The sequence below is a fragment of the Kryptolebias marmoratus genome, linkage group LG5 (assembly GCF_001649575.2).
Source record: "Kryptolebias marmoratus isolate JLee-2015 linkage group LG5, ASM164957v2, whole genome shotgun sequence".
NCBI lineage: Eukaryota > Metazoa > Chordata > Actinopteri > Cyprinodontiformes > Rivulidae > Kryptolebias > Kryptolebias marmoratus.
Window position 1 is genome coordinate 10,200,812 of NC_051434.1, and position 15,240 is coordinate 10,216,051.

At 41.7% G+C, this 15,240-nt stretch overlaps 1 protein-coding gene across 3 annotated transcripts; it reads right to left on the minus strand.

Moving 5' to 3' along the window:
* Positions 1-2,858: 2,858 nt before the first annotated feature.
* Positions 2,859-14,673, minus strand: stmn2b (stathmin 2b). 3 transcript variants are annotated; one of them, XM_017426024.3, is made up of 5 exons: positions 14,517-14,673; positions 7,762-7,857; positions 7,506-7,678; positions 6,555-6,746; positions 2,859-4,595 (listed from the first exon to the last, which is right to left on the minus strand). In XM_017426024.3, the coding sequence occupies exons 1-5, from the start codon at positions 14,533-14,535 to the stop codon at positions 4,536-4,538; spliced, it is 540 nt and encodes a 179-aa protein (XP_017281513.1). In that variant the 5' UTR covers positions 14,536-14,673; the 3' UTR covers positions 2,859-4,535. The 3 variants fall into 3 exon arrangements, with proteins under 3 accessions (XP_017281513.1, XP_024863523.1, XP_037831798.1); XM_025007755.2 differs by lacking the exon at positions 14,517-14,673 and adding an exon at positions 9,029-9,151; XM_037975870.1 differs by lacking the exon at positions 14,517-14,673 and adding an exon at positions 9,039-9,058.
* Positions 14,674-15,240: the final 567 nt, after the last annotated feature.

The following is a 15,240-nucleotide window of genomic DNA, read 5'->3' on the forward strand; positions in this document are numbered from 1 at the left end:
TTTCTGGGTTCGTTCAGTGTGTTTGAGTGTTTGATGCCTGCGGTTGTTTTTGTGTTTTTTTTGGTCAGGATGGATGTGTGTTTGTGTGTCGTACATATCTGGTGTCAGATGAGGCTGCCTGTTTCTCTCAGCAGCCCTCTTGTGTGTGCACAGGAAACCATTAACAAGGCGGGGATATCCTGGACAATAGCGGCCCGCCTGGACCCATGCGCTTCGTGGGAACGCGGGGAGGAGGAGGGGAGGGAAGGTTGGAAGAGGATGAAAAAGGAGGGATGGAGGTTAGAGTAGGTGAGGGAGGGGAAAGAGGATAGACAGAAAGGAATCAAAGGAGAGAGGGACAGAGGAGCTGTGAGAAAGGAAGTCCACAGTGAGGAGTTTTTGTCTCTCTGCCATCATTTCATCCAAACACCAGCTGCTCCTTCTGTCCTCCACCGTCCTCTCTCCTGTTTGATAACAAATTCATGACTCTCTCATCTTTTGTCCTCTTCAAAATGTAAACCGTGGTTCTTAGTTGTGTTTGTCATCAATTTGTCTTATCTTTTTCTCTGGAAGTCTTGCTGATCCTGGGTCAGATGATGTCAGCTCTGCATCCTAAAGTCAGCTGTAGGAGCAGAACTGGTCTTTTGTCTCCCCCTGCTGGTCAGAAAGTTGCTCCTCCTCTGGAGAACAACAGAACCATCATGGTGGAAGAGAACAAGAGTAAAAACACAATGTTATTTAAAATATTCAGGTTTGTATAAATTCACGCTCATTAAGCAAAGTCCACTGAATTAGGCCTGTAAAAGGCTGATTTTTAAATATATATTTTAAATGATTTCATTCGTTTGACCTTTTTTCAGCAGACATAAAAACTAGAACAATAACTTTTTGTTTGACTGACAGCTAACTGCTTTTTCCACTGTTTTCATGAAGGGAAAATAACAAAAAGTAAGAAACAGTAACAATAATAATATGATTATTATCATCATAAGAAGAAAACATTAGATTTGTTAAGAGGAAAGACCAGAATAGTTATAAAAATTGTAAACATATTAAATTTTAAGTTACATACACAAAAAAAACAGATATAGCAGTTAATGAAACACTGAAAGAACTTTTAGAAAATAACGTTTGTGTGATGAAATGTTTGAGATTAGAGTTTTAAGATGGCAGCGATCCAGTTATTTTAACTCAAAACAGTGAGTTATAATCAGGCAGAAATATGTGTTTGTTCAGCCAGCTGAGGAAATTGGATTATATTAATGATATTAAATAGTTTATTGTTTTAACTCTCAGTCTGAAGTTGAAACAGGAAGTGATTAACAGTTTGTGCTGATAATGTGTAATGATTTTCTAATTTAAGTCAAAGTATCAAGTTGAGATAGGAAGTGATAAAACGTTTAATCAACTTTGTCTACTTAAAACACAATGCTGAGACAAAAACAACAATGCAATACAATCAACTCTTTAAACTTTAATTTCTGGGTGGGAACAAAGATAAGGCTCATGTTGAGTTAACGTGTTTTTCAGGCAGCAGGTGGACTTTCATTTGTGAGTTTAACCAACTTGAAATGAAGCCCTAGGCGAAAATTCAACCTGTAAGACTGTTCCGGCATCCCCCATCACCACGCCTTCGCCCCAGCCAATCAGGACACTCCACCTCACTACCTCGATCCAATCGCCCGACAAGAGCTCCTTCAAAAGGCGAAGCGACCCAGATCCACCCGCTTCAGTTGTGCTTCAACCCACCTCCTCCCCGTTTCCACCACCAGCCTCCCAGACGCCTCCAGGTCCCCTCAAGACTCCTCTATCCAAGTTCCGCTCCACCACCAGTGTCCGGGTCCGGGGGAAGACCTACCTGAGCTTCGTTCGAGCCGATCATTCAAGCTCGCTGCGATTCTCAGCACGCACGTCTTCCGCCGGTGTCCGAGCGCCAAATCCTCGGTCCAATAAAATTGTCTAACTGCTGTTTCTCTCTTTGTGTGAGTCTCTACAGATTGAAATGTTTTACAGTGTGAGATTAGCTTTTAATTTGTTCTGAATTAAACCTTATTTCTCCAAACTGAGATCGTTCAAAGAGCTATCTTCACCAGGTAAGATATTATTTAACCTCTCCATAGAACCCCTCTTTAAAAGAAACAATCTGAATTATTTCTTTAATTAATGAGAGGGTGTGGAAGTGGTGCAGAACTGTGACAGTTTTATCTATTTATTTATTTTTCAGTCATGAAATAATTGCAGGTGGAACTAATATTGAGCTGGATCTTTTTATCGCAAACCTGAACTTGTTCATGTTTACTTGCACAGATTATATTTTATTATATTCTTATATTTTACAAATAATCTAATTGCTGCCAGCTCTCATAATACTGAAATTAAAAATTTGTTGTTTATATGCACAGATTGGATTTTATTGTTAAGGTTCTTTAACTATTATTGCACATTTTGTTTTTATTTTTATTACCGAATAAGCATGGTCTATTTTTATTATCTCAGAGAGGTGCAGCTCTTATTTGGTTGTTTTTATTCTGAATGCACACAGTCCAAATGATCGATTTAGAGACCAATGGTCACAAAACTAGTTAATTTTTCTTTTACTTGTGCAACAAATTACCAAAAGAAATGAATTATATTAACAATATATGCAATTACAGTTAAACTGCAAGGAGAGGAGATTTTTCCTCCTTCAAAGGGGGCATGAAAACTTTAACAGATTTGAGATTTATATTTAATTTTTCTGAACTGCTTGTGGCCTATGAATAAGTGCCTATACGGCCTTCTGTTGGTCTGTGGACCTGCATTTGGGGACCCCTCATCTTTCTAAAACAAAACACTGAAAACAAATATTTGTTTGTTTTTTGAAAGAACACTCTCTCAAAGCCAGTTTGAACCCCAAATCTTTATTAACCACTGCTTGCTCACAAAGATATACGTGGAGAGGAGGAAACACACAAATGGACGGAGGAGAGAAAGAGAAGCAGGTAGGATACTAACTCCTGAAAACTGTTACACGCTGCATCGTTGTTGGTTTATATCTAATCAGACCAATATCACATGACACTTAACTACCCGACCTTTGCGAAATACACCCACACACATCACTCACACACATCTATGGGCCAACAGTGTTCAACCATCAGCACCCCTCGTTGCAACCGTCTGCATCCTTTAACACACTCAGAATCACCTTTATGAATGAAATGCTGTTTTTAAGGATGTTTATCTCTGCAGTGACGCCCTGTATGGCTTGGATATCTTCTTTGTGCCAACCTTAAAGTGGATTTGACCTTTTTTTGTGGAAAATGTAATGATTCCAGCAGATAATGTAGAAAACTTGTGAAATGGAGCAAGCTGGGACTTAGTTTTTTGTTTTATGCAGTGTAGACTCACAGTAAGCCGAGTGTTTTTGCACTCCAGTGTTCTTAGGATGCACCTTAACCTCAGATGGCTTTTTGTACACATTAGCAACAAGCCACCGGAGGTTTGTTTTTGGAGGGTTTTTCTGAGGGTCTCCTGAGCGCTGTGCTGTGGTTGATGGCTGTGCGGAGAGCGTGTTGAGTGCTTTTTACAGCATACATGTACGTGGAAAGATGGCGATGGAGGGAAGGAGGATGAGGATGGGCTCAATAAATGCTATAGTGTTCTCCTGCAGGACAGTCACTACCTAATTCACAGGAGTGGATGTGCAGCGACAGCTCGCAGCCCCCACAGACCCCCTTTGCTTGTCGCCCTTCTCCTTCTAATGGCTTCTCCATCACTCACTAAGTGGATCATTGGCAAAAACCTGAACGGAAAATCACTCTGACCAAACGCAGATCCATTTTTTTTGTTTGTTTGTTTTTTTGGTTTTTTTGCGTGCAGATCTGCTGGGGGTCACACGAACGAGCGCCCACTCGGCGGGGACGGGGGAACAGAGCCAGCAGGCGGGCTTCGTGAGGACGCGACCTGTCGCAGCACAGCATCAGCTAGCTGGCAAACTCACAACAAACACCTAAGCTTCGTTACCACACAAAACAAGCATTCCCAGGCTGAAATGAGGGAGAAAAAAGAAAAGAATGAACGTATGAAAATGAACAGATTATCACATCCATATATAAGCAGGGAGGAGAAACTTAGATGTAAAAATGGCACACTGCAATCAATACTTTTGCTGCTTGTATCGCACTGTATATAACAAACAAAAAAAGTATTTACAAAAACCACCGTTACTTGTCAATTTAATTTTTTTTTCTTCTCATTTTGAGCAAAAACATTCTTTTTGGAAGGAAATGGCAGGAGACATTAATTTTTTCTTCTTGTTCTTCTTTTTTATTTTTTATTTTAAGGAAACCTTTCCACCCCCAACCCCATTTGAACCTCTGCTATCTCAGGGTGGTGTCTCTTTGTAGTTTCATAGTAATACAGAAGGGGGGAGGGGCAGATATGGCAGGCAGAAGGGGAGGAGAGGTGCTGGACATGTAGGACGAGGTGGGGAGGGAGGTGTTCCTCAGGGCTGGCGGTGGTGACAGAAGGTGGGGAGGTGGGGATGTGGAGCCCGTGGAGGGGAGGGGGGCTTCTCACGGCAACAGCTCTTCTCTCAGCTCCTTGTTCCTGCGCACCTCCTGAGCGTGCTTCTCCTGGAGGGGGAGAAACGAAGAGAAAACAAGAAGAAGATGTCACCTTTTTCCTGACATTTATGTTTTCACTACGTTCCTCCTCTCCGACCTTTAAAATGTCAGCTTACAGATCTCCGATCAGCCGGTTTGTTTCAAATATTTAAATTCGTGCTGCCATAATGGAAACAAGGGGCACTCATTTTAACATTTAACACATCTGCAGCGTACTCCTGCTCCAAAAAAAACTTTATATGAAGCTATTGAGCTGCATATATTAAGATCAGCAAGAAAAAAGTAAATATGTCTCTCAAGGATTTAAGTATTTTTGAGTTTATTTTCGACTTTGGTCCTTGGTGCTTTGTTTTTCTGTTTTCAGGGGTTATGTTTTCATGTTTCAGTTTGAGTTTATTGTTTCTTTTATTTTATTTAGTCGTCTTTATGTTTAGTTTGGTTGAAATTCGTTTTTTGTTCTCCTGTCATCAGTCACTTCTCCTCAGTTTATCACTTGTTTGCCTGCCACGCCCATCTACACCTGTCCCAAGTTTTCTAATCGCTCACCTGTGCTCACTTCCCCTGATTACCCTTGTCTTTAAAAACTGGTCACCTTCTCCACTTCCTCGCTGGTTCATTCATTCTGGTATGCAGTTCTTGTCCTTGTGGTTGCTTTCCTTGCCACGGCCTAGCTCCATGGATTTGCTGCCATGTCAGCTTTTTGTTTGTTAATAAATTAGTCTTTTATTTAAGATGAGTCTGTGCATTGGCCACTCTCAGGATGAACTCAAACGTTCATCCTGAGCACTTCCTGTTGCTGCTGTGTTTGAGTAAACACTCTTGACTGACTAAAGCACCATCATTAACCTTTCCTGAGCAGGGTTACGTTAGCGTATGACATTGTGTGAAACTAATCAATAACTGAATACTTTGCGGCCCAGATGGGATGAACTCATGGACCAGATATGGCCCGGGAGCCACCAGCTGATGATCATTGCTTTAGAGCTGCATCTATATATTTCTAACTTCAGGTAAATGTAGTTTTACTGATGCTTCTAGACAATAAGATAATTTAAATAAAACCACTTTGTGCTAAACAGTTTCATCTGCTGATTATCAGATGTTACGGTTGTAACTAAAACAACTATTCAGCAAAACAACGTCAACTTGAAACTATATAAATCTGTTCAGAGCAAAGAGAAAAGGTTTCTTCACTTAGTGGATCAGATTCTGGACTAAATGCTCTACAAAAATGCATCAACTAGTGTTTGACAATGAAAATACAAAGTGTTTTTTATGTTTAAATATGGCAGAAAATAGTTGATCTTAACTGAGGATTTAATGTTTATAATTTTCTCCCTGAATTGGCTTTATCTGTTTAGGCAGATTTAATTTTTATTGTGTTTATGGTGCAGTTATTTAAAATAAAATGTAAACACATAGTCGAATATTCATAAAAAAAATGTCATTCTTCAGTAAAAAGATCCTTAGTTTGAATCTTTTCTGGATTCGTATCTTTCTGTTCCTGTTCCTGTTTTTGCAAATTGCAACATGCATGTTAGGGCAACTAGTTACTCTAAATAAATCATCGGTAAAAGTGTGAGCGTTTATTAGTCTCTGTGTTTGTGCTGAAACTGACTGACAGCCTCTCCAGACCCATGTTTGTTAACCTGAAGAGGTTAAAGCAGATAAAAGTGCCTTTTTGTCTTCAGGTTTCTTTTGTGTGATCCCATCTTGCTTATTTAATCTCCCTCCCTTGTTGGATCATATTTGCACTCTCAGTCATCAACCTTTCAGCCTTATTTGTCTTTCGTCCTTGCCTGTTTTCTTTCCCTGCTACTTTATGGCCCTGTTTGCACGCCCAAGCGCCTCCTTGTGTTTGACCTTTGCTTTAGAATAAAACTTTCAATCTTGCTTTACGACCTGTTCCGTGTCCTTCATGTGGACTCATCCGTCGCGTGTTGGATGTTTTCGCTCGCCGCCTCTCACCTTCTCCTGCAGGCGCTCCATCATGGCAGCCAGGTAGGCCTGCCGGTTCTCCTCGATCTGCTCCATCTTCAGCTGAAGCTTCTCCTCGGCCATGCGGCTGAAGTTGCTGTTCTCCTCCATGGCCTTCAGCAGCACCTCGCGCTCGTGCTCCCGTTTCTCAGCCAGGATCCGGAGAATCTGCGCCTCCTGGGACTGAAGGAGGAGGAGAACGACGAGAGGGATCAGTCAGGAGAAAAAAGGAGGCTGAGGTTGTGATTTTGCTGAGCACTCATTGCAAAGTCATGAAGACTGGACCAAAAAAAAAAAACAGGAAGTAAGAAACAAAGTCTGGATAATACTTTTCTCATAACGATGGTTAATGCGTCCTTAAATTAAATATTTAAAATCAAAATTTGTGACCTTCATTCACCTACAGAAGCAGTTGAAGTGACTGAAAACAGCTCAAACTTTAATCTTACCATCGATATCTGCTTACAGACTGCAGGCAGCCTAATGCAGCTCAGTCACGTGACTCGAGCTTCCGTCGGGTTTCAGGTGGATTCAGCCGAGTGCTTTGTTTATATTGAGTGTGGACCCGCATTCCAGAATTACATTAAATATATCTGGAAAACTACTCGAGTCAACTCTCTTGATATTTGCAGCGAGTGCCTTTAATATACCTGCTTCATTTTCCCAGGGCACATAGTTTAGATGAGTTCTAGTAATGGTACCGGAAAACTGGCAGTATCGACTGGTTAATGATTGTTTAATTGATTTTTTAGTGGGTTGCTGGTGCTGGACTGACATTATTGACATTTTGATCAGTAGCTGCATAACTTAAGTTGACATTAGATTTAATTTGTTTAACTGCAGCTGCAGTATTTGTTATAACGCATTGTTAAATGTAAAATTTGTGGGATTTTTTTGTTTTGTTTTGTTCTTTTGGCTGGAGTTAAAATGACAGGAACTTACTCTCCTTCTGTCCTCAGCTGCCTCCAGCTTCTTCTGGATGTCCTCCAGGGAGATGTCCCTCTTCGGGGGGCTGGTGATGCAGTGCGCCACATCAGACACAGGGGAGGGCGGCTTCAGGATGACCTCAAAGGCCTGGCCCGAGGCCCGCTTGTTAAGTGGCTTGATGTCCATATCTGCACATACAGAAAAAAAATTAAAAAGACTATTAGTTGCAAATTTATTTGCCAAAAAGGAAACTATCTGGGCTCCCACCTACCTTCAAAATCACCCAGGATGTTTTTGCGGGTCTCGGGGTACAGACAGGAGCAGATAAGCGAAAGGACAGAAATCTCCTTCATCTTCTCTTTGTAAGCTGTGAAGGGTAAAGGAAACATGACTGCATGTTGTTTCGTTATCAGGCACACACATCCAGCTGAGGAGAAAATACTAACCTAGTGACACAGAAAGAAAAGATGAAACATCATTAACCTACTTTTACAGCCACGGGAGAGCTTTGATGTAAACACAAACAATTTAAAACGAATAATTATTCACCGAGTCCGTTAAAAGAGACAAGAAAAATCTCATCATCAAAGGACGTCTGTGGCTGCTGAGCCGCTCAGGGTTTTCCAGGCTTTTGTTTTTCATCTCGTTGTGAAAAGATGAGCGTGATGGATGCTTCCTTACATGGCCTAATTTCCCAAACAGCCGAGATGTTCCCGTCCCCACGGGCCCCTCTGCACATCATCGACTATGCATTTTATTTTGATGTATTATTTATTAACTCTGCCAGACCAACGCCCGTTTGGATCCCAGCTATTCTCAGCTAGTCGCGACAAAACATCAGAGCAAAGTTTCACGATTCGGAGAAAAATTAAAATCCTAGAATGCCAGGATTTCAAGTAAATCTTTTCAAGTAAGTCAGATACTCTATAGACGAGATGCATGGTGTTATAACAAAACACACAATCGAGAGAATATTGTCTGTTTTCACAACGACAATATCAGTTGTGATATAAACACATTTCCTGAAAAGTGGTATTGTTTTTGCCCATGTCTGTGTGTGTGTGTGCATGGGTTCATATGCCTGAAACTGAGCCAGTTTTACAGATATTAAGCTCAAATTTAAAGTGGTAGTAGCTGAGAGTCATCCCCAACACATCTCATGAGCTCATGCTTTACATCATTTACAAGGTTTGACTAAAACTCTGGCATGAAAGGCAGCGGGCGATATGCATTCCTTCAAGGGATTCTAAGCCCTTAATTTCTTTATTTACTGTGCGGTTCTGCTCCATAGGTTTCTCTAATCTCATTATTCTATGGGGAATGAATAGAAGATAAGGGTTCAGCTTATCAGCATAACACAGAAACATGACTTTCCATCCTGTGGCCGATTTATAAACCAAAGGTTAATAACACAGAAGCAAAGCTGGCATCGGTTTTAAATGGCAGGATTTGGCAACTGGCAGTCTGCTTACTAAGGTGCAACAAAGTGCCCCAAAAACTGCAGACAGGAAGGAAAAAAAGAGAGAAGAACAACCAACCTTGTCTAACCTTGTTTAGTTTTTTTAAGTCTTGTGTTTTTGGCACCAACCCCTTTGTAACGCGAGTCTCAAGTTCAGCAGCGCTCCCCGCAGGGAGAGAGGGAGAGAGAGGGGCAAAAATATCTGCGACACACTGCAGGTTGCGAAACATCCTGCGTTTTCCACCGAGCTGCCGGGTTCTGGCGGGGTTAGACTGCAGATCTGCATGCCAACTGTCACAGAGTGGCATAATCCATCACCCAGAGCACAAGGCCTGCGGAGCTGAAATGTGGCACTTTGATTCATGATCTGCAGCAGCATACAGTAACAAAAGCAGAAATGAGATTTGCTGTGAAAGAGCTTCTCTGCCTAATCTTCTTTCTCGCTATTATTGCTCTCCTTTCTGTGTGCGTGCCTTGCTTTCTGCCCTGCAGACTGACAGACGCCCCAGTAATGTGATGAACTCTCAGATGTAGCTCTCACTAGTCTCTGATGGCCTTGTTAGCTCCTTCCCTGAGGACGATGGAGCGAACACACGGTGAAGATGGGGGTTTTTTTCAGACGTGAAAAGGAAAGGAAGGACGAGGAAGAAAACGGTTGTGTTGCATGTGAAAAGGAGACTGAAGGCGGAAACGATTGGCTTCGCAGCGTTAACACCTACGCCGTTTAGACAGAGGGATTAGACACCAAAGCAGGCAGCTCCCACAGGAATATCTGCCACCGTCGGCTGCGCCCAGGACAGCCTAATGGAAGCAGCCCCCTCAGGTGGAAAGCACTTCAGTTTGTAATTAGCAAATTTCTACTGATTACAAGGGGGGGCTGGACACATTTGGAGGGCTGTTGCTGGCTCATTAAAAGCTGCCTAAAAGTCAAAACTCCAGCAGCCATTTCCTCACACCCACATCCTCCGTTAACATCAGGAATCTTAGTTACCGACCCAGTGGAGCAGATAATCTGGATTAAGTTTTTACAGGTGCTTGATCACCTTTAGACTTGCATTAATAATTTTGTTTTGTAATCAATGAAACCAGCGTTCCATGGAGGAACGCATCCATCATCAAAGTTTTAAACAAAGATCTTGTGAAATCTGTTACTCTCAGCTACTACCACAGCAGATTTTACCCCAGTGTTTATAAAACTGACTGAGCTGTAGCCATTTATGTGTTTGCTAAGCCTGATTAGCTGTGGCAGCCATCTTGAATTGGGTTTACTCCAAAGGTTGATGAGTTTTAAATGCTGATTACTTTCTGAGAGTTTCATTAAAATCAGTCCAGTGGTTCATGGGATATTTTGCCAACAGACAGACAGACAAACAGAATATTGTTGTTGCAATATTCAACAATATATGACATCACAATTGGATGTTTTTCTAATATTACGCAGCCCTGATTTCATTTAAGGCGCATGAGACGAGTGTTTACTATCACTGTGTCAGAGCAGATTTATTTTCTGCCTTATCTTGCTCAGTAGCTGCTTATAGTGAATCAGGATAGCTCTCTAACCCAAAGCCACAGACAGCTTTCTTATATACTCATAATGAAAAATATATTAGATTCATGGTGGTTTACAAAATATGAAAGTACTTCTGTATTTCTCATGAGAGAAAAAAGATTATTTCTCCATAAACAGTTGAAATAAGACACCGTTCCCCAGAGGATCAGACAAGTAAAAATGACAAAAGAGTTCAAACACAAGCGTTTGTTCAGCTTTCCCATGTCAGGCTGCAATGAAATGAAAAAAAAAAAAATGTCAGAGGTATGACACTTCTTTAATAGTCCAGCTCCTGTTCTCATGAGCTGCTCCGACCGGCCCGGTCAGCATCCTGTTCCTCGGGTCCCATCATCATCAAAGTGCTCCTCCTCCTCCAACCCATCAGTCAAACAGCTCAGGTCATCAATATCTGCAGCACCTCCTCCCCAGGGAGCAGCCCTGCTCCCTCCCTGCGTCCCCGGTTCTCCATCTCATCTGCTGCTGATGTATCCCTCTCCTTTCTTCCCCATCCCATCTCGATATTCGTCACCCTCTGGGTTTCCTGCGTCAGCACAAACCGCCGCACCTGCATGCGCTCCCACCTTCATGCTCCTCAGCCAGCACAAGGAGAGAGGCTTTTTTACAGTCACGGCGAGCACAAACGGATCCATTAAAGGCATCCGACGAAATGCAACCCTGCTTCATCAAAGCCCCACAGGCCCCCCTGGGTGCTGTAGCCGCAAGGCATCATGGGCTTGAGACATGCATGTTCAGCAACTTTACAGTCGAGCGGCCCGGCAACAATAAAGTCAGGAAATTATGAAGCAATCACAAGAGCAAAATTGACTATTAAAGAACCCATTATGGCACCCAGACGACTAAGAACAGACTTGATGGAGGGAAAGCTGGGGACATGAGGTTTTAAATGTCACAAAGAGTTAAAAAAAAAAGATTTTTAATTCCACATCATCTGAAACTTAAAGATCGTGTGTCAGTTTTTGCTTTAAAAGCACCTCAAACTACATAAATAGTCACTTTATGTAAAAAGATAACTATTTTCTTTAAATCTAATCAGTGGATTATCAGAATGACACTGCCAGAAAATATTAAATGAGCAAATTGCTCTCTGGGAAACCAGTTTCTACTGTCCGTGTCTACAGAAACTCATATTCTGCATGTTAAAACCTCCTGATCTGTCCCTGATCTGAATATTTATAGGTGATAAATAGCTCCTGAGCTCGCAGCCCACCAACGCCGGCCGACTGATGTCACCTCCTCTTCCCAGCCGGGAGCAACAGTCATCTGAAGCGGTAATGGGAGTGTGCCGCGCAGATCGATGGGACCCGTTGATAAATCAGGACGAATTACGAGTCCAGGGGAGCTCATGCAGATTACAACAGCAGGGAGGAAGCTCGAAGGTCAACAAATTACGGTCAAAATGACACAAAACATAATGAAACGATTGAACACATTGTTGCGAAGAGAAACGTACAACCGCACCTGTGACAAGTGTGTAAAAATGACAGAAAACGCAGTTAAGATCTTACCTGTTGCAGATAATGATCAGTTTGGAAAAATAGTTCATTTCTGATTGGTTTGAGAATTTCATAGTAATTCACACAAAAACTTTTATTAACCTTCATTGTGGTTATTATTTGAATGCAGAGTCTGCATTCATGCTGTTGTTTTACCTTTTATGTGTATGCTTTTTGCAATCTAACAGTTAGATTCTAACTACTTCTGCATTCTTTGTGTTATTTTAGCTCTCTTTTTATCATAAAGTTCAGGTCATTCAGGAGACGGATGCTATGACTCTTAAATTTTGTAACTTTTATATTTTTCAAAACATTTACCTTCATTTAAAAGTATTTTATCCACAGGAAAACATTTAGATCTCTTCATTTTCTTTAAAATCATTGTTTTATTTGAAATCTGCTTCAGCATTGTTCTTTTATTTGTCTTCTCGTGCTATTTTTAGCTTTTAGCTAGTATTTAGCTACTTTTTTTGCTTTTGATTCTTTCAACTAACCTTTTACTAGTTTTAAAATTTAACGTTTAGCCATCTTTTTGCTACTTTTAGTTTTTAGCTAGTGTTTGCTACTTTCAACATTTAGTTAGCATTTAGCTTTTTTTAGCTTTTACATCATTTTTTGCTACTTTTATCTTTAGCTGACTTTTGCTGCTTTCAGCTGGCATCTTGCTACTTTTGACTTTTAGCTGGTGTTCTGCTTTTTTAGCTTTAAGAACTCAGTTTCAGCCTCATTAAGCTCTTGTGCCGCATTTTCACAGAAAATGTAATTTCTCTAGTTTACATCGAATTCTACGGTTATTTTGAAGCAGCTGTCTGTAGCACTTCCAGGAGGAGTACCAGAATATTTCTGCCTGAATAATCATCAAACAGAGGTTTATAAACTAGTTTTCACATGAGCTGGACTGAACACTACCTCTTCAATCGGGTCAAAATGAAAACGGGGGTCCTTTAAAGAGCTATCTACAACAGGTAAGATATTAGCTGTTCATAATCTTTCCACACATGGCCTGATCTGAACTCATTCATTCATGCACTTTGCGGTTCTTCTGAGTTTGTTTTGTGGAGCAGTTTGAAGTACTGAGGCTTCAGGATTCTCGTAAATACAGTATTTATCCTCCTTTGGATGTCCTAATAAAATAATAATCCCTCCATAAATGTTCAGGATTTACTGCTCTTCATCTCATGAAAATAAAAATGCTGAATTTGGCTCCCTGCATAGCTGCTTTACAGTAAATTAAAAACTGGACTCAGCCACCCTGTGAGCGACGAGTGGCCTGATGTCTGCTGGGTGCCCATCCCTGTCTGCCTGTCCACAGCTCAAACCAAAGAGGAGGACAAGAGGAGGAAGAGGAGGAGGAGGAGGGAGAGAGTATCATTGTTTAGTAGACCCTTACCACTGTCCTTCTGCATGCCCCTCCATCCATCAAGTGCTCTGTCAACCAGAAAACAAACACACTCTCCTCTAAACTGGCCACACACCCACAAATCTTATTCGACACAAAACCGCACCACGAAGCTGCTGTTCAGGCGTCTTCCTCTAAAAGTCGTATCATGAGATCTGCAAATAATTCATGCCTTCATTTGGAAATTCAACCTCCAAGGCCTCCTGCCTCCAAAAGTACGCAGTCTCGTTTTATTTCTCCACACTTTTGGGAGCAAAAAGCTGCAGCGTGCCTGGCTATGGACTGTGTTTACCAACAGGAATCCTCAATTTCATCGCAGGTCATAAATTCTTCCCTCGACAGCGAAGCTATGCCTGAGCGGAGGGTGGATGCTCCTTTATTATTATTATTATTATTATTATTATTATTATTATTATTATTATTATTATTATTATTATTATTATTATTATTTTATCTCTCTCTCTATCTCTCTCTGCAGCGGTCACCCCCAGAATCTGGCTCAGCCACAGGAGATGGCCCAGTTTTCATAAGCAGATTTGTCACGGAGAGATATTTCCCACCCTGAGGAGCGGCTTTGAAGGGGCCGGAGATGTTGGGTGGGGTCGCTGCATTATGCTGCACGCGGCTCTGAGTCAGGCGGAGGGGAGGCAGGTGCAGCATCCATCAACTGATGCTCCGTGNGGGGGGGTACGACGAAATAATCTGCTTTTTTTTACGCTTTTATTGCCTTTCAAATGAAAGCGTTTAGCTGTATGCGTCACTGAAATGGCAAGCCGAATCCTGAACTGACCCGTGCTTATTCATGACCACGCAAAAAAAAAAAAAAATTAATTAAAATAAATCCGCATGAATAAACATTCTCACAGCCAAACCCCAAAGTGGGGGGATTCAGGGGAAAACGCAGTTTTTTAAGTTGGATCTAAGGAAGCAGCGAGTTGCAGAGGAGTTTGGCCGCTCCCTCTTCTCCCCCAGCCCTCAGCATCCTTTTGTGCCATGGGTGTCGCCTCATCATCATCACCATCATCACCATCATCCTCCTGAACCCCGTTAGAAGAATCAGTCAAACCCAAAAGCGAGGAGGAGTAAAACAAAAATAAAAACTCACCGATTGCGGTTTTGGCCATGACTGCGGAGCGCTGCTGAGGGGGGGGTCACTGGATGCTGTCTCACCGGGCGAAGGGACTGCTGTTAAGGCACTGAGTCAGCAGAGACGGGGGGCTGCCGGTGCGCCTGGTGGTCTGTGAGGAGCTGCGGCAAGTCCGCGGGAAATAACGGCGGCAGCGCCGGAAGTCTGCGGGCTTCTCCTCCAGAATAAAAGCACGGCCGCGCGACCTCATGGCTTCTACTCGGCCACACGTCGGCCTCAAACCTGGTGTGGTAGCAGCGGATTTTAGTGAAACTTTCTGGAAACAATCACTGAACATGCCTCCATAATAGATTACCTTTTGGAGTCAGTTCAATTCAAGATGGCTGCCACAGCCAACTGACTTCAGAAAACACAAGAATTGCTATAATTTGGTGTGGTAGTAGAGGAGAGTTATTCACACATACCTTGTGAAATCCTGCGATATCACATGAGATTGTGCGTAACATTACTTTTAATGTTTGACTAAAACAGTTTAATGCCCATAATTTCTAATAAGATCATCTTTCCTTCAAAGAATGTCGGACCTTTACTTATACATGTCTTATAAGAATGACTCTAAAATATAAATAAATCAGTATTTACTAGAAAAAACTCTCTATATTCATGACAAACTTATTACTTTGTTTCATTAACTTCAGCAAAACTGATATAAGCATACAAATAAAAAAATACCCTTAAGAAA